General features: G+C 43.3%; 1 protein-coding gene across 4 annotated transcripts in view; it reads left to right on the top strand.

The window, feature by feature from the left end:
- LOC111251714 (uncharacterized) overlaps nucleotides 1-19,588 on the top strand; it is a 91,463-nt gene extending 71,875 nt beyond the window's left edge. For all 4 annotated transcript variants that reach the window (XM_022808597.2, XM_022808596.2, XM_022808594.2 and 1 more), the window contains exons 3-4: nucleotides 13,345-13,489; nucleotides 15,168-19,588. In XM_022808597.2, the coding sequence (XP_022664332.1) occupies nucleotides 13,345-13,489; nucleotides 15,168-16,018 (996 nt within the window). In that variant the 3' untranslated portion in view covers nucleotides 16,019-19,588. The remainder of the gene's footprint in view (nucleotides 1-13,344; nucleotides 13,490-15,167) is intronic.
- The last annotated feature ends 58 nt before the right edge of the window (nucleotides 19,589-19,646 follow it).

Genomic DNA, 19,646 nt, shown 5'->3' with positions numbered 1-19,646 from the left:
TTCATAGCAAACGTCAACAACGACAGCATAGTCGAATACTGGATTTATCGTGAGAGTAGAAGGGTTCCGATATTAAGTTCTCCGATAGCATCTAACAAAAAACAACAGCGAATCAATAACGGGCAATCAAAGGACGATACTGGCTATTATATTTTTATTGTTAACTGAAACTGAAGCATCTTGACGCTTTTTCAAGTTCTTTTAATAAAGTCGGATGACTGCTGAATACAGTCACGAAACAGCATGAGTGAAGATAGGAATGGGGGTACTGGTGGGTTTCTCAAAGATGGTAAGGGTAGCAAGATTGATTATAAGGCTAAAATTCAGCTGCTTCTTACCAGTTCTGTCCCCTGGCCGCCGGGGAAAAATCTGTGTAGATTTATCCGATCTTCAGCTTACATGCTACTTAAACGATATTGATACTATGAGTATTTTGTGATTGTCATTTCAAATAGCTACATCGGCGAAGCTGGCTCGTTTTGCATCGAGCGGGTCGGTCATTTATTTATATCTCTACATAGAATAGATTGCTTGTCACCGATATGTAGGCAGGAAACTGTAGGTTAAATTGAAGCTTAGCTGACACCGCTGATTTGATAATAGGAGTCAAATTATTCTGGCGGGTTTCGATAACTCGCACTATATGACTTTTTCAGATGGTCAAACCCATCGATATCTTTAGATAGAATACATTGTATTCTTCTGACTCGCTACTATCGTCAAATGCCAGTGATGATAGCTACAACAACAGCAGCAGCGATAACGGCCAGCCATCTACTTGCGGCTATCAACTTGCGACCCACCGCACATACACGCAATCAATCACACGAGAAAAGTAACCCTCGCTGGCGATGTTAACTTAACCAGTTCAAAATCCATACCCCATTATCTTATACCGCTGTTTGCCATGTACCTCTAGATGTGTCTATCTACGCAATGTTGACTGATACGTAATACAAGCCACGCGAAGTAGCGATGTTCATCTAGGAAGATCATCTTGCGCAGTCATAATAATAGTAATAATAATAATGATGATAACAATAACAGAAATAATAATCAAAGCAGCAAGTCATAACAGTAGCAGCAGAAAATTAGCTGAAGAATGTCCTCGTAGGCCGCGATTTTTTCGCTTTGTATCCCCCCCCCCCTCGTCCCTGTCTGCTTTGTCGTCCCCAAACGCTGATACCAAACCAAGCTAAATGAGCATAATAATATTCGACTTCTTCTGACGCTTATGCTACACTGCGCTAAACGAAAACTGACGTTGCGCTGGTCGGCCGCCCGACCGACCACGACGATGCAAAGCGACCCACAAGAAACACGAATCATTGTCACACTGTCACCTCCACCACTATAACGCTAGTAATCTACTGTTAGCCATTGCACAAGTAATCATCGTATTGATATATATATATATATATTCATAGTATTCAATACAGCAAAAAGTAACAAAACAGAAGGATTCCGCTGATGGCGGCGGCGGCGTTGATGTTAAAGGCTGGGAGATGTTTGTAGTGGTTGAGGCAGCGTGGCGCTACCGTCCGCTGTGACAGTAGCAGAAGTTATTAGCCGTTAGGCATCGTCCGCTTCGCAATGACCATTACCAATGACTTCCGTTATCTTCTTAGTTGTTAACGCACGCTAACAATTTCAGATATGCAGCTCGGCCACGATCTGGCCGCCAGTTTTCTGCTCGCTCTCTACTCTAGCACTTAGACAGAGGCAGTCTGAAGTTGTTTGCTAGAGACAGACAGTGAGTAATAGTTGTAACTATGGAGGTGATCGTATCGAGTGTTGGGTATATCGCTGTTTCCTCGCTCCGATAGCCTGAAGCGACAGGCAACAGCTTGGCGCAAGCTTGCAATTCTGTATTGCTCAAGGAAAAGGGGACTAAGTTGAAGCGGAATCGATATCATCGTAAAGCTAAAGATGGGGAGGAGGGGAGGCAGGGCAAGGGGGGTCATTGGGACGGGGCAAGTGCCAGATAGATGTAATCAGAGAATGTAGCAACGACGTCACAGTAGGAAGGAATGTAAAAATTAAGGGAAACGAAACCGTAAGGGGCGAGCGCCGGCGGGGGCGGCAAGAAGACGACAAACGATCAAGCACGTTCTTAAAGCCGCCGACTGGTTTTGCTTAACCTAGCATAACAGAACTTCTCGGTATACAGTTACTGCTAGTCTGGGCTTGTTACCAAACACAAATACGTGTCATTGTTGTTTACTTTGAATTTGGGATCCCCTTTCTCGCTTCGAGCAAACGTGGCATTTAGCGCTTGCATGGGTATTAAGTAAAGAAGTAAACAAGCCAGCATCCATCTATATATATATATATACACACTAAACATGATCGTCTTCTTTGTTCCTTTTACAACATTTCTTTGCTTTTTCGACCATAATAATAATAATCCCGACACTGCTATGAGGGGTATAGTTTCTTTCAGTCTATCTGCGTCTGCTGCTACTTTTGGTGTTTTCATTTACGGTATACTTGTGTTGTCTGTTGATGCTGATAGATAGCCCAGGGTCATCGTGTAGCTTCGTCGATACTTTCGTCTGTAGCGTTTTATCAACGTGGCTAAACATCCGCATCACTGTATTCAACAAACCTCACGTCAACCTTCGTTGATCATATTCCACTTCATCAATTGTCGATTTTAAACAGCAGCGACGACTACTTTCGCCCACCCACGTCCTCACCTGTATCATTCTTTTACTATACTTTTTTTTTTTTTTTATATTATTTAGCCGTTAGACTCATGCGAATTCGCACTTTGCCCTGAGTTGCTTCCTACGTGAGCTGGTTGATTAGAAGCGAGCTGGATAGTTTTTCTTTGGCCAGCCTGTGCAAAAGTGACTCCGTTCGCATTGACGACCCAGCAATACGCGTTTGCTTCGCCTGTTAAAAACACTCAGCCATTCACATACATCCACCCAAACGCTTTCATCTTGATAACATACCATCACTACCTAACTAGTACAGTCACGAATCTTGTAATGCTTTTCAGCACTAGATTCTCTGAAAATAATATGTTGACAAATCGTCGCCGTTGTTGTGGCGTTACTGCTCGTCTCGCCTTTGGATCACCTGAAAGCATCCCCGATAGATCCGTTCCTAATCCGTTCCCTATATAGCACTCGTACAGATATGATAGCGAGTACTTGCTATCCCGTTCTCCTGATACCGTTATTTGAACTGATGTTCGTGCTGCCGATAAATCTCGTGCCCCCACATTCGACTGCTATTGCTACTGTTGTTATTGTAGTAGCTTACCAGGCTTGATACTGCTACCGTCGTACCGGAGTTTGGGACGCATATCGTCTGCTTCAACTGCACAACGAGTCACCAGAGCTACCCATCCCGTAGTGACCCATAGCAACGTCAGTTGACGAGTTAATGTAACGAAACCCAGGGTAGAACGGGAAACCATTTCCCATTGTTGCAGGGTTCGAAGAAAAGGTGCCTAGCAGTGGGAGTCATTGATGTGTGGCGCGACTTCGAATTCGCAGAAAGATATTTACAAGAAGCCAAAGTCAGTTAGTCAATCATCACTCGTCAGTCAAACGTCTTCGTCATTTCACCGCTGTGTGCAGCAGCAGCAGCAGCAGCTCAGTTTTAGTTGACGTAGATACCGCAGTGATTGCAGCCAAAATGTGATTGCGCGTGTGTATCTGGGTCCGTGTGTGCGTCTGTGTGTTTGTCAGGGTGTATAACGTCTGCCTGTTGTGCGGCGCTTGTCCATCTCATCCCTGACATTTCGGGGGCAAAGATCAAGTGTTGGGAGGTGTCGCCACCCCCACACATGGCCGACTCACATGGCTCCCCTATGACCCCCTTACCTGTAAACGGCTCCTTACTTGTAAATTGTCCCTTACCAGGAACCTACGGACCGATTGCTTGTTAATACCATATCGCTGCTATGCGGTATACGTATAATAGTATTAGTAACCCCGCGTCTTCTCCAGCCATTACTGCTAACACTCATAATGATACCACTGTAAGCCGAAACACTCAAGACTGAAAGAACATTACGAGGAAGCATTGCGACTGCGTGCGCGTTTGTGTGTATGGGGTGACTGGTTATTTTTTATCTGCATCCTGCTTGCTGACTTAGCAGCTAATCTAACTCTGTCCACCTTCATTCACGCAATGGGCTTCACGGTTCCAGCACTCGTGATTTCAGATTCATTTTCCGTAGGACGCGCCATTATACGATATTATTATGTATAGGGGATCAACAGAAGTAGTGTATGACGCGATGTTAGAAAAAGAGAGACTCGTACTGAATTTTTGGTCTTATACAGTGGTACATGTTGCCCGTAAATTTGTTCAATAAGGCTGACACAATGTAACTGGCACAACAAATCCACATAGGAAATAGCATTCAAAGCAAAAAAGCACCAGGGACAAAAATATTATTAAATGACACTTATTTGTTTGTTTCAAATGGATAAACTAATAATGGCACAGCAACTTCCGGCTGGGCCCGCACTTACTCCTTACACTACAGATTAAGTTAACTTATAACTTAATCTGTAGTGTAACGTACTGTGCATATTAGAAAAGTGACAGTAGATGATATCGAATGACAGTCTTCTTCGATGACTGTCTTTGCTCATCAATGTAAAGGCAGTGCAAGGGGCAGCTTTATTGCTTCTGCCTAGACAGTAACAATGTGAATTAAGAGCGCGAGGGCAAAATACTCACACAATATTACGCGGGGACCGTGCAAAGGAGGGGGCAAGCCGTGCATTGGGAAAGCCAATTCGAACGTAACAGCAATATCGTTATGGATGGATTGTGTCACTTGTGGCGTGGAAGGCTGGTGAAGTACAAAAAAAAGGAAAGATTTTTTCTACTTTTTCTTTAAACTGGGTACGTTTTATTAGCGCTAAAAATGAGCGGCTTTTATTATGTCTATGGTCGCAACAGTTTAGCTTGGTTAGATTTGTCGCTTCCTCACTTACTTACTTTTTATTTGCTTGTTCAAATCAATGCTAAAAGGGCCAGAAGGCTGACTGACTGATTGATTGACTGGCTCGATGGATGTCTGTGCCTGAAGGTAGACAAACAGGTTAGCTTTGGGGTCAGACGTTATTTAAAAACGGCAACGATAACGACAACAACAACACCGCTAGTTCTAGCAATGATAAGTGGCTGTACCTGATCTGTACCTGATGCGACGCGGCAGCCCTCCGTGTAGCTTTACGAGAGGCAAAAAAGGGGTGATTGAGCAGGGCAAGTGCGCTACTCATTTGCCGACGGCAAATCGAAACGTCAGCACGATCCGAAATTTAACAACAGCTAACGTGTGCTAGTAGCATCGATATCTTGGTGAAGCATCTTTCAATGACATGGGTCATTATTTTTTTGCCTTTGGATACGTTCTACGTCCGATTCCTTTCGACCGGTTGGGCCGGTCACGTAGAGGTACGTCTTTTTCACTGGGTAGCCTTTTGACTTTTTGACGTAATTGAACTGGCGTTGTTAAGTTAGCGTAGTAAGCTATCTTCATTGACTAGTTAACAGTGACTAGCTGACCAAAAGGACAATTACGTTGCGGGCGTTAATAAAGAAAACGTTTCAAGCTGAGCTTTCTGCGTTCGCAATCATCTACGTAATATTACACACACAGTTCGTATTTAAAACTGTTTCAAGAAGTAAGAAAAACAGTTGAACCAAGGAAACATCATTTCGAAATATCTTTACAATATGATAACTTTGGCCTCAACAAACACCTAACCTAAGAATTTTAAAAAAGATTGACCCTTATCTAGTTTTTGCCAGCGAACAAAAAACAACTATCACAAAAACGTATTCCAAACAACCTTTATACTTGAACCGCACTTCTTTTGAATATGTTCCTTTTAACCTTCCGCTCGTTCCAATAAAAGGCTACGATTTGACCGTTAAAATTACTTTATTGTAAAAAAAATGTATGAATCGGCCAGATCGCCGTTCCTAATCATTAGCCGCCATTGTTGATCTGTTTATTACAACAAATCGCATACTCGCAGCGAACAACTGTTTTGCGTAAAAGGAAAGGCTACAGGAAAAGCTGCAGATGGGATATGATCGTAGCACATTTACATGGGTCATCCAGTTACCACGCCTCCTGCTATATCACATCTGATAATTGTATGGTCGATGTCAGTAACGGGCCTCAGTGTGCAGACGAGCATTGACGATTGGACACCGGCGACAGATCAAAGTTTGTTTGTGTGGGCTGAATCGAATTCAAGACGAGGACGCCGTCAATCTGATGACACACTGTCAACCAACATCGTCGGAACAGCATCAGCGATCAGCCCCGATGAACAACTCACAGTAACAGCATAGCGACAAGGTCGAGGAAACCGCCCGCAAAAGACCCATGTAAACGGTAAAATTTTCCAGGATCAGTAGCCAGCTACCTGCCTGAGTGTCAACAGCAGGAGAATGAATGGCAGCAGTTGAAGTCGTTCGATCGGACGCAATCAACTGTTTGATCGAAGCCACTAGCGACGACAAAGGAGATGAGTGCTTGAGGATCATTGGGATATAATCACGAGCGCGAAATCAACAGCTGCGGCGGTGGAGGGCGACAGAGGCCTTCACCGCTAGCTGGTTGCCGTTTTTTTAGTGAAAACGACGACGCTAAACAAGACCCGCCCTACATTCACTTTGCTACTGTCTTTGGGCCAACCTCATACTGTTATTGATGTAGAGGTCTAACCTTGTTTCGATCTTAAAAGGTAAAGGAATAAACGAAGAAGGCTATCACGGGGAATTACTGGCGTTCAGTCAACATCTCCGTCATCTAGAGGTGTTTACTCTCGCACGCATTATACCAGATCATCAGCGGCGAGAATAATAGGCGTATTAGTAATGTATATATGCCTTATTGTTATAACCTGTTTCACTGCTGCAGAAGTGCTTTGGCTCTGCATTTATGAACGTTCCCTGTAGTTTTTTTTGACACGGCGCTTAGTCACGTGCCCCTTACGTTTTTTCCTGGTTATTCCTAAGCGCAGTGACTACTGTGCTACATGGCTCCCCATTAGCGCTCAGCCGTATCAGGAGTTTCAGTTGCATGAGAAAGATAATGTCCATAGTATATGGTGGCGGCATAGTATAATGTTATCGTACGAAGGCTCGCAACGTAGATACTCATTATGATCATCGAAGACGACAGTTTACCCATCGCCATATACATTTAGCCTCTGAATTGTATTATGGGTCTGGTGGCCTTCGACATGGGCGCGTCCCGCAATGAAGACCATCGTTTATTGCGGAAGAACGACTGATACCAAAAGCAATAGAGTGAATAGTTGTTCAAAATAAAACGAAAGTACACATTGACAGCGGCGATGGCGCCGTCGAAAAAAATTGAGGATTCATTAGACTTCAGCTTATCAGCTCATGCCCAAAAGCTTGTCTAGATGCAATCTTATGCTGAATCACAATGCTATGGTGGATCGCAAAAAATCTATTCCGAGCTTAATATAAGACCAATTGTAGTTGATAACTCTAAGAACATTACAGGCAATAGTTTACATAGAGACAGAAGGTTATTGAAAAAAAAATTACAATGATGTTCGTGTAACACATACCTAATAGGCATCTAAGGAATCGATATCTCAGCACGATCCAATCGCCTTACAATTACAAGACGGCACTGAATACGTACTAAGCTATACATAAGGCATATTCTTATGTCAATCACATGGTCGACCCAATCCTGTGCTAAAAAAAAGAGCCCAGGCATGCGAACGCATCAAGGTTCTGCGTCTTACTTACTGAACAAGCGCAAAACCCGCGAAATTCACAAGCGATTTGATTTCATTTTCACCTGCTGAGTTCCATATACATGGACACCCCCAGTGGGGCTGTGAGTGGTCTGTTTTTTTAACCCCGCTACACTTGTTGTTGACCACAGCATTTTTTCTGTTGGAGTCTACGAGCTTTTAGTATAGATTGGCTGATACTATAATGCAAATGACTGGGCTGACGTAGAGATATATGGATGATATGAGCGTGTGTTTTTTGTACTTTCTATTAATACTTTGTATTCGGCGGAACACTGGATTTCTGGAGCAAAGTGGTGCCCGCCTGGCGTCTGAACATCTAGTAACGTTATAAATATTCGAATCTTGTCACCAAGCACCAGCGGCGTCCGACGCTTGTGGGGCGTAATGAATGAGCTGTTGTAGGACGCGCTGTCGTTGACTAACATTCAGTGATGGTTCGCGTGGAGCCTTCCATTCTTTGACGCCACGCTGAACCATGGTGGACGCAGCGTATTGGTGTGGGTGCTTGCGTGCATATTTTGATACAGTATATTTTCGTCTTCATTCTACGGAATAGGGGCTGGCAATGCTCACTGCTGCGGCTTTCGGCAGATTTCATAGTTGCCAAAATCGTATATCGGACGCGTGATCATTTGGGTTCGCGTTACGTGCCCTGCCATCAAGTGGAATCGAATAGCATTTATTGCTATGTACTATCGTTTTTTTTTTCTTTTTTTAATTTCTCTTTAGTTTGCCTCTATCCAGTACATTCTGTATCGTATTGACGCATCTGTATTGATATAACATCGATATGTTAATAAGCCCTCGTTACCCAACTGTATGGAACTACTGGGCGTCATTAGACTCAGGTTTTTGACCAGACAAAATAACACTTAATGGCAGGATGACGAAATCATATATCACAGCAGGGAGGGGTATAATAAATCCTCGAACTAACTGGAATTATTATATGATACCTATGCGTTTCTCTGTTTGATATTTGGTTAATATTAAGATCTGGTACAATCAGTCGTTCAATAGTTGTCACTACAAATATTTGTGGTTGCAGTGAAGAAAGATTAAGAATTTTTGGTATGAAGGCCAATTGATGTCAAATTCAATAGATTTTCTAAGTACTGTATTGTATAAATGAGAAAAAAGAACCACGCAACTCGTACTATTCACTCTATATTACCTTATCGTCCGGGTGATTGGTTAATAGGCAGTTGATGTAACGTTTCCCTAGAACTCATTCGATTATGGCATCGCGTACCACTACACAATTACACGTCAGCATGCACAAGATGAGACAACAAGGAAGGTCGGATTGTTTTGTCTCTGCGGCCTGATGACTCCGTCAATTGTCTGGGTCGCGTTTGAACGAGATTTGGGCTGGAAGACCTTGGGTACTCGCTTACTAGCGACCTTCACGCTGCTGCTCCTGCACCAGTTGGCGTCATAACGTTATTGCAGACGGGCGTTCCAGACACGCGAACAAATTGTCGGCTCTGGAGGGATAAAGTGGTGCACAAACATTTGTTGTGGGAGACGCAACGTTAGTTATGACGTTAACGACGATGAAGCTCACTTGTTACCAGCACGACGCAATCCGCATACAGGCTCAGCTTTTGTACGCCTTGATATGCCCCACTCTGTTTCGCTCGATCGGATCTGGTCTGAGCAACGATATATTAACGGCGAATCGTTTCGCTACAATAATCGCTTTCAACGATTCTAGAAGACAGACTGGACGAGAAAGCGACGGCCGTATTATAAAGCAAGCTCGGGATTCTCCGCATGAACACTCTTATTCTCATCATAGTCACGGTGTTTTGTGCGTAGTTGGTACGGAAAAAATTTAAATTATCGCGTCATCAGTAGTCGAGGCCGTTCTTCTCGACTGTCTTATACAAACCACGGGGTCAGTAGAGAAAGAGCGAACATTAGGTTGATTGTTGGCGGGATACATATACTTCCAATATTCCATCTAACATGGTTGGTCTGGCTGGAATTTACATAGATTTTGTATGCGCCACGTTCCGCGATCGGTTAGACAGCTTTAGCTAGACGTGATCACGGCGTACTCCAGCAGTGCAAGATTCCATGTATGGCTGAATGGCATGCAGAAGATGCTGAAAGCTCCAGTTCAAACCGCGGACGAAGCATCAGCAACACCTCTTGGCAACCAACGATACTAAATGTCCGCAGAGGTGCGGGGGCTGAGGGGCTTCGGAAAATTCGAACCTGCCCCCTGTCGTTTGCTCGTCGTTGGTAATACTGGTTTTATTCCGCTGCTTTTGATGCTGTTATTGATGATTTTTTGTTGTCGCATAAAAATGCCCGAGATTCTACTGTTCGTAGCAGTTTATTGTTCGTAGACAGCTGTTGTAATTAGATTTAGTAGCGCTGGTCTACTCATATCTACATGTATGACTATGTGCGGTCGCGTATAAGAAAAGCTCCTTAGCCTCTTTATACGTGTGTGTACATTCGGCTGTCGATCTTGTTAGGATGTCCTATTTAAGATGGGGTAAATTGGAAGTGGCACTTTTTCGTACAGGGCCTATTGAGCATTCGAGGCGTCGCCTAGTCTGATAGCTCGTTCACTACTTATTCGAACATGTTTTGTGTTCGCCTCTACCGTTTGCTCAAGGGACAACGCCATTTGTTTCTGTACCGCACGCGATCGCTATATTCGAGCGACTTTCGCTTCGAAGTATGCAAACAGGGGCAAATAAACAAGCCAGCTAAATAGATAACAAGCGACTAGCTTTTTTCATCTGCTTTCTATCGCGTAAGGGATTAATTCCTCCTTCACAGTTCACGAGTGTGCTTGTATTATGATATCTCCGCTGCCGTCTGGCGCTGTTGTTACCCTCCAGTTTAATAAGGGTTACGTTATTTGGCGGGTCATTGGCGCGACTTCTGTCAATCGAGTCTTGTCTGTTGCCCCATTCCATCAGAAGTGAATCCTCCCTGTTCAATGGAAGGACGACAAATATTTTCGTAACAAAATTGTTTTGCGTCCGTCAGAACTGGCTAATTAACGTGACAGTATAATTTAAATTTGCCGCTAAGCTGTGAAAGACGATAAAACCACATACCTAACAGCATCATCATCATCACAAGCAGAAATAGAAAATATAATAGCAAACGGGTAGAACAAGGCAAAAGAAGTGAAAAAATTACCTTTGCTCATGCGACTGGCCTTTAAAGTCATGCATATATATATATATATATATATATACATATATATATAGCAATCTTTTTCCACAAATCTGCAGCTGTTTTAGTTGTACGAATGCAAAATATCAAAGCAAAAATCCGTTTATTATTTGTCCGTATAGTATTAAAAGCGCTAATCGTAGGCGACTTCATTCGGGCGGTGTTACACCATCAGGATAGAGCTTTTCTAGCTCTCTTCTATTGAGTACAAATAGTCCGAACCAAGCGATTTTTTCCCTTGTTTACGCTGCTTCACTCTCGCAGGCCTCCATGTCTTGAATGTGCTCGGTTATGAACGTTTCTACGTGCTGATGCGCGTGTGTAGATGCGCCCCAATCCATTCGCTATCGTACGCCCCTGTTCCACCGCAGAACTTTATCTACCATTGACAGTCCCATCTTACCTCGTAATCATACAACGAAACACAAACACACACGGACGCACAGAAACGTCTCCATGTATCGACCGACTGCCTCAGTTTCGTCATCGGCCCGAAGCAGATCGGCAACGGCAGCGACAGAAAACTGATGATCAGAAGTGATCATCAATAGAAGTAGAGGAACGAACTGTGCGGGAAAGCGATTCTCCGACATATACAGACGAACGGATCGACCAAAAGTAACACGGCAGCCGAAGATGACTGGCGCGAGCTGCCGACTCCACTTTTGCTAGATTCGTCCCTGTCTAGATTTCTCTTTCGCGGTGTGTCGCGCGCTCTTTCAATTGTTCTCGTGTGTCTTTTCTGCTTTGGTCTTTGCTAGGCCGTCTGTTCAATCATCAGTGCACTTTATTGACGCAGATGACATCGCTATCCTTATTGCTACCATTGTGGTTGTTGTTACTGCGGCAATCGTTGCTAGAGCTTCTGCTGCTGTGTTATCGTCTGCATGATCAGGTTCCGAAGTCGATAGTCTCAGTAGCAGAAACGGAAACACGTAAAAAACACCGAGCGGACAGGGAAACTGTCGTGAGGATCATGTTCGATGGGAGATGCCATCCTGGTGTGTCTTTCGATGCGTATGCTCCGGCTACGGGAATGTCAGCCAGATAAACCGAGAGCAAGGCGGCACGAGTGGATGATATATAACGTACATATATATATATATATGTATATGTATATATATGTATATATATATATGTATATATATATATGTGTATATATATATATGTATATATATATATATATGTATATATATATATATATATAGACAAACAGTCAGTTAAGCAGAAACAATGGATAATAAAAGCACAAGGGCATTAGCAATAAGTAACTGGCACAGACAAACGCTCAGCCGATGAAAACTTGCTGTTGTCCGCAAAATGCCACTTGTTGCAGTCATCATCAACAAATGGCAGGCAGGCAAACATCTACAGACTCACTTCAGCATTGCACTTCAACCAGGCTCCACGCCGCGCCTTAAAAGAACATAATATTATATATGTTTTTATAAAGGCGCCAGGTTAAAAGCGACTGTGGCCGTTAACGAAACACCGTAGTTGTCTTTGTTATTGTGCCATGTGGTTTGTGTTTATTGCTTCTACTGGTGCTGGTGCCGTCGATGCAATGGTCGCCGAATGGAACGAGTCGATCTGACGAAATTGCGAGACGATGGAACTCTCGCAGTAAACGCGAACGATAGGGGCAATGTCGACTACTGCTATAGCGTAATAACTGCTACGGTTACATACACACAAACAGATACGTTAAAAACGAAAAGTTACGAACACATAGATCGATTTGCGTGATCATTGTTACACAACGATGACGCGAGAGCAATAAGGGGCAGATGTTTCTGTTGTTGCGTTCATCGTTGTACATGTTCTTCTGCCTAAGCTGATTAGCGCCACTCGCAGGTCTGAGAACAACAGTTCCACCGAACTGCACGGGAGTATGTCTAGAGCGTGGGCGGCGATAATGGTCTAGTCTGAAGTCGTTACTGGCAGACTCGATCAATTACATGTTGACCATACTGTTTGTTCTTAGGCGAACATAGTTCCGGTATCAAGCGCGCGGTGATGGGGTGAGAACAAGCGACGATGTGTGTTAGTGCTATGTAAAGAAACGTAACGTATAAATTAATAGGCTATATATAAAATCTTAGATTGATGATTATCTATTATCTCACCCTTGTACTCTATATTATCCGTATCATAGGTAAAGCCGTCAACTGGCGACTAATTAAGCGACGTCCATGTTCGGCGAAGTTAGCAGACAGGCTTCTAGAGGAAAAGTTATAGAACGAACTCGTACATATTCAAACGTATCCATGGAATCAATTTCAATGAAACGATACTGAACAGCGAAACTGATTTACTCACGCTTCTCTCGTCCTCTGCGTAATTTTTGCAGTCGTTCTTCGGGCGAACGTACAACAACCTCTCGGCGCTCGGCGAGTGTAAAAACAACGGCCAGTGCATCATTAACAAGAAAAATCGAACTTCGTGCAAAAGCTGCCGTCTAAAGAAATGCCTTTTAGTCGGCATGTCTAAGAGTGGTAAGTGAATAGAATAGGGCAAACGTGAATCGATGTAGCATACCTATGCCCGGTGCCTTATGGGTTAGAGATACAACAGCCTAAAATCTTCGTTGAGTTCAAGGTATGGGTGTATGTGCGAATATTTTTTCTCATCATCTTGGCGCTAAACATTTAAACTGATATCTCTAATCTCTATTGATATAGTTGAGGCTGTACGATATAGAACTTAGCATACCGCGCAAGTAGAAACTATTGAGTTATTTATAACACTTGGTCTAGTCGCATGGCACTGTACCTTCGACCTATCTCCGTCAAGAAAAACCCTGAACAACTGACAGCGATTGTCGCCACACTTTATGTATAAATATATACAAAGAGAACTGGTAAAATTCGTCGTCCCCAGTCGCGTCAACTAGCATATTTTAGTTTCGAGGAACATCTTCTGGTGACCGGCACAGAACAACATCATCTACAACCGCAACGAGGGCAGCTTTTTTCGCCGATCGCGAAGGCAGGAATTAGTCTATAACATACCATCAACAGCATTGCCAGTATCGCTGCCATCCCGAACGAGATACGAAAATCGGGTAGGTTCGTTTAGAGGGACGAAACAGCTCACCAACGAATGAGCGCGTAAACTGCTGAACGACACAACGATTGAACGAATCAACTTCATGATGAAACAGCGCGCGCCGTGGTTTAACGCAGTGGTCTTCGCCGCGCCGCTAGCGATCGGCTAAAGTGCCGGTCACGAAGCGTGAGGTCATCCCGGAACCCGGCAGACGTAACAACCGCTACCACTGCCAGGCAAAATTCGTGTAGTGTACACGTTTTCGCTGTTGCCGCTCACTGACTAACTCGGGTTGTTATGCTCTTACCGATGTCCCTCGATACAAAAAAGTAAAGCGGTGAGCTCCTCTCCCTGCTAGGAAAGCTAAAAGAAGCGAAATAGTTCTCTTGGTCGACCTCCCTCGCCCGGTCATAGTCGGGAATCTATGGTAAATCCTCACGGCTAGTGGCCAGTGGGCTTTCTGAATCCCTGTGAACTTGCCTATAGATGATTTGGAACTGGATCACTGAGTCGTCAAAAATACGCTTGAATTCAGTAGCGAATAGAGGGTCGGTAATAACGTGGCGCAACGTTCACCGAGATATAGTATCGCACGCATCGATCGAAGAAGACACGAGGCGAATGTACATGATTTCGGCGTAATGCGAAGGATCTATGTACCTAAAATAGTTTGAAACGGCTGGTACTATCGAAATCGACCGCGTGTATTTAGCCGCGCGGTCTGTCTTGTAAATGATGATTTTGATGCCGGAATTTATTTTAAGCATGAAAAATTGACCGAAGTACGACTCAGCATGGTGATTGCTGTCGTGCTGTTTGAGAACGAATCAAAAAACGAAAAAATTATACCTAACTATTAATCCGACTGATTTAAGCGTAGAGAACAATAACAACACAATGTTTTCAATTCTGATAGCCCGAAAATATTCCCATCATTTTTTTCTACTAGATGTTTTTAATGGCTTATTTCGTTTTTGTTACGGCATAACTTTATTGTTGTCACTAGGCATACGTATCTTGACGGTATTCAAATACCAGTGAAGCCATGACGTGACTTGGTGATGTTTGTGATAGTAACCCATGGATATCCTGTTTTTTGTTTCTGTCCTCCTTCGCTTTGTATAGGGTCACGGTATGGTCGACGTTCAAATTGGTTCAAAATCCACTGCTTAATTCAGGATCAGGCCGAAATGAGCACCCGATTGGGCGAACAGCAAGCCCTTTATGAGAAGCAAGTCGATACGCTCACGCGTCGCCAGTCGCCTGCATCACCTGTGGTAGAACGGCCGAGTCTTTCGCCTGTAACTTACCCGCCGCCAAGCTCATCAGCGGGCACCACGACTTCAACGGCAGCTCGGAGTCCAACTCCGTCGGAAGCCACGCCGTTGTCAAAGAAGCAACACAACCATCCAAGTCAGCAAAGCCATTCACCTGAGACCCTACTTTTCCACCCGTCGTCGCCTGTGTCACCGATCTCGCCGATGACACCGTCAAAGTTCCTATTCCAGTCGGCTGCCCTCTTAGGCAAACACAAAATCTCTGACTTTCCGTATTCGCTCGCTTCACGGTATCAGGCTGCGGCAGCTGCGGCAGCCGCTGCGGCTGCGAATGGGCTTCTCCAACTACCGCCCGGACTTCCGACGGCACTCAAACAGCGGCCTGACATCTATCCGCTGTTTGGTTTGCCCTCGCAACCTCTTCTAATGAACATGAACAGCTCAGACGAAGAGTTCGGCATTGGCGATGTGCCCGAACAGGACACTCCGATCGACCTCAGCCTAAAGAAGGACACGTCCACTGATAATGCCTCGAGCTGTGAGAGTGATATTGACGTCGACGATCGCAAGTCGCACAGCGGCGTCCTAACGCCCACTTCGGAAGAAACATCAGACTGTGCCCCTCACTGTCCTCCCATCGAGACGATCGTACCGTCGACACCACTCGATCTTACCGGACCGACCATCAAAAGCAACTAAACAACCGGTACTCCAGAAACTCTAGCACCATCAGTGACGATAGCTATCCCTTGCAGCGCAGTTAACAATTCCCCCCATCCCCACGGTGACTTTATCGTACATTAGCAGCAAAACCCTGTTATCGGCAATTTACCAGCTACAGTACTGTGTTTATGGCATAGATCGACAACCCTTTGGCAAAAAATATCATGACGAAGATGAAGCCGCTCGCCAGTTCTAGTACGTTGGCTGTTTTCAAGCTTACGTCCGCTTCCAAAAAGACTCGAGTACATGAATTAAAGCAAATCCATTAATCTATATCATCTCGAATGAACATCAATATATATTGACGAGGCCGCGTAGACATTCATGAAAAAAAAAAAAAAAAGCCTGTTCCAGGAGCGAGTCAGTCACGGGCATCGGTCACGCCATTCTTCTTGTTATCAGTCATTTGACGTTCCTAGGGTTATATTTATTCGGAAAGCTGAGTGTTTGCAAGATGATGCCATGCGAATGGTAATTGTTTGTCTAATGGTCACCAGAACGAGCGGGACGAGGCGTGGTAAATGGTTATATGAAGCCCATATCCATCGGTTCAGATGCGTGTAAAATGAAACATGCTAATGAAAGTTAAACATATATATAATTTGCTTACCAAAGCCGAAGAAGTTGATGATGAAAAACTAGAACAAAAAATAATTAGTAATGAGAAATATGTTGTGTTGTTGACTTTCTTGTATTACTAATATTTTATATAATTACAATATCATCAAAAGAGTACGATGTGTAGAAAACAACTGTCTGTACGAAAGACCGAGTATAAAGTAGACAAGCGAATCTATCAATAGGTAGAACTATAAGCAAAACCTAATATATCTCACTTAAATCAACGCATGAGACTCACAATAAATCGTATGAAAAAAAGATTCGCGACACACGGTTATGTTTTTGAGAATAACAACAACAACAACAACAACAGCAACAGCAGCAGCAGCAGCAGCAGCAGCAGCAGCAACAACAACGTCACCAACATGGCTGATTTCCTTGCCTTCTTAGAGAAGGCCACAGCCACCCTAACATTTTGGCTACCGAAACACTCGTTTATGAATTAGGTTATGTTCTCGGAGAAGCTGCGATTAAGAATGTGTTTGCTCGGACTTAACACCGTGGCGCAGTTTCTATTCGCGTAACGTTTGTACGATATGTCTTGGCGCTTTTTCCGGATGTTACATCTGAATGTACTGTCCGCATTGAATAATCAGTTATACCCTTTGTAATTAGAACATTTCATGAAATGATACATAGTAGTGTTCTATTGTACAGACTGATATACAAATGCTGTTGACGTTCCTAAACTACCCCTTATTCAAGTCGTTGTTGGTGCTGATATCTTGTTGTTGACGTTGTTGACACTAATCATGAGGGCAGACGTCATGCTTTTTATCTAATATATATGTTTCCGCTGGTGCGACAATGCCCGTTTCTGTTTGGGTCTGTCTGACGTCGGCCCAGAGCCGACACAGTTCACGTGCGCCAGTTGGGCATCAGCTAAGGGTCGCTTTATATTAACAATGAATCGGAAAGAGAGTCCACACGTCAGCCTCAGTCCACGTGTTGACTTTGTTGCCGAGTTTTAATCAGGGTATGCCGGAACGGTTCACTCGAACTATGGATATAACTAAGGCGCCGACAAGTTCTAAGTTGTACATTGGGCTCGAACACGGAGGACAGACCAATTTAGAATCTATACTGTAGACAACCTTATTCGATTGTGTCGTCATTCTATTCGTTTCATCTGTTCATGCTGATGACTGAATGTGTCACACTGTACTGTAAATGAGCATGCCTCATATTTCGCATTGTTTTAGCATATTATACCCATCTGATAACCAAGCCAGATTGAATTCTACTATTAACCAGTAATGGCCACTTTATTCGAATCAGGCCATCACGTCTTCACTATAGGCGCGACTGTTGAATACAGCCACGGTAAATGCGAAAGACGGGCCCACTATCTGCCTACAACAACTACCTATTCTGCCACAGTAACAGGAGGAAATTAGCAAGTTGTTTTTTTTTTTTTTTTTATTTGTATACCTCTGTACGCTATCATACAGCAGTCATGCCGGGGTTCTACTGCCTTCACGTGCCGAAAACTCCATCAGCAAGATATGTCGCCCTATCAAACGCTGCTCTTTCCAACCGCCGGGCTGTAAATACTATAGAAGCATACTGACTACTGACTGGTAGATGATTATCTGTCCTCGTCAACTTGAGTGTTACTTCGCTGTTCGTCATACTGAATATTGTTCGAAGCTAGTTAGTCAGTAGAAAACGAAGGCGGGCAGGGACCATTTTTTAATAAGATGATTTGGTGAAATACGTTAAGCGGAGGACCACCTTGAGTATAGACTGCGTCTGGCAAGTTAATTAATCATAATTATTAAACGATAACATGGCGATACTACGATGATAACTATCGCAGTACTAATGTGTGAAAACTAGGTAGGAGAAATTGTAATGTATGATGTTTGGCGATTGTTGTTGACACATATATATATATATATATATATATATATATATATATATATATATATATAAAAGTATTGGTACATGAGAAAAGCAGAACGAATGGCTTAGTTTTAAAGGGTGAAAGGCGCAAATGGAGATAATGCAATTTTAATGAAACCGAGTAACGCGTTTTGTAGGTCAGCGCGACGATAAATAAAGCGCCAAAAGTGGCGACGTGTTCCTACCTGGATTACATATAAGTGAAGTACAAAAAAAAAATAACATAACTGTTGACGCCTCAGTATTATCTAATCGTGGAACGCCGGTTTAGAAGTAAGACGATTAGTTCCACGACACGAAAATGGAAATAGTTTGATATTCTTATGACGACCTATAACGAACTAGGAACAAAAATTTAACAGTAACTGCTAGAGCAGGTCTTCTAATAGGGAAGTTGCTGTTAGACGACAATCCTCGTATTATACTTGCACATTCAATTTCTGTCATTATTGATATAGGTGAGCCTTTGATGGCATCTGTTTCCGCGTTACATGCACGAGTTGTACGGCCAGATCAGATACAAGCACGGAATTGTTATGTTGTTAGTCTGGCTTTTGTATTCAATTTCTGTCGGCATTGTATGACAATTGTTATCCCTTCGGCACGTCTTCAATTCGTGCAGACTCTCGTTTGATAACATATTTACATTGGCAACAGAATCTCCATTAGGAATTAGAGGCGAATCATAATACAACAAGCCGATTGATGCACAAATGTAAACCATAAACTGTTGATCACTAGACGTACACAGAAAATATTCAAAGCTGAGAGGGCGCCTGCGTGGAAAGGTTGTGAAACTTGCTTGAGTCTATGAATATATATCACCCTGTAGACCCTGGAACAAATCGAGTCTCTGAAGTGCGAAGAATTTCACAAACTAAAAACAAATACCGCAAAAAACTAATACCAGTGCGATTTTTTTTTTGCATATTCTTAAAATAACTACTTAGACTTCGACGGAAGCTGTGTTGTACTTTTAGTAATAAAGAATATTAATTATAATATTGACTTGCCACGCTATTTAGCGACTTTATTAAATATTTTATTATTATTATGAATGTATTTCTTTATATATATA

The sequence above is a fragment of the Varroa destructor genome, unplaced genomic scaffold (genome assembly GCF_002443255.2).
Source record: "Varroa destructor unplaced genomic scaffold, Vdes_3.0 BEIS01000005.1, whole genome shotgun sequence".
Lineage (NCBI taxonomy): Eukaryota > Metazoa > Arthropoda > Arachnida > Mesostigmata > Varroidae > Varroa > Varroa destructor.
This window is presented reverse-complemented; position numbering and strand designations above follow the sequence as displayed.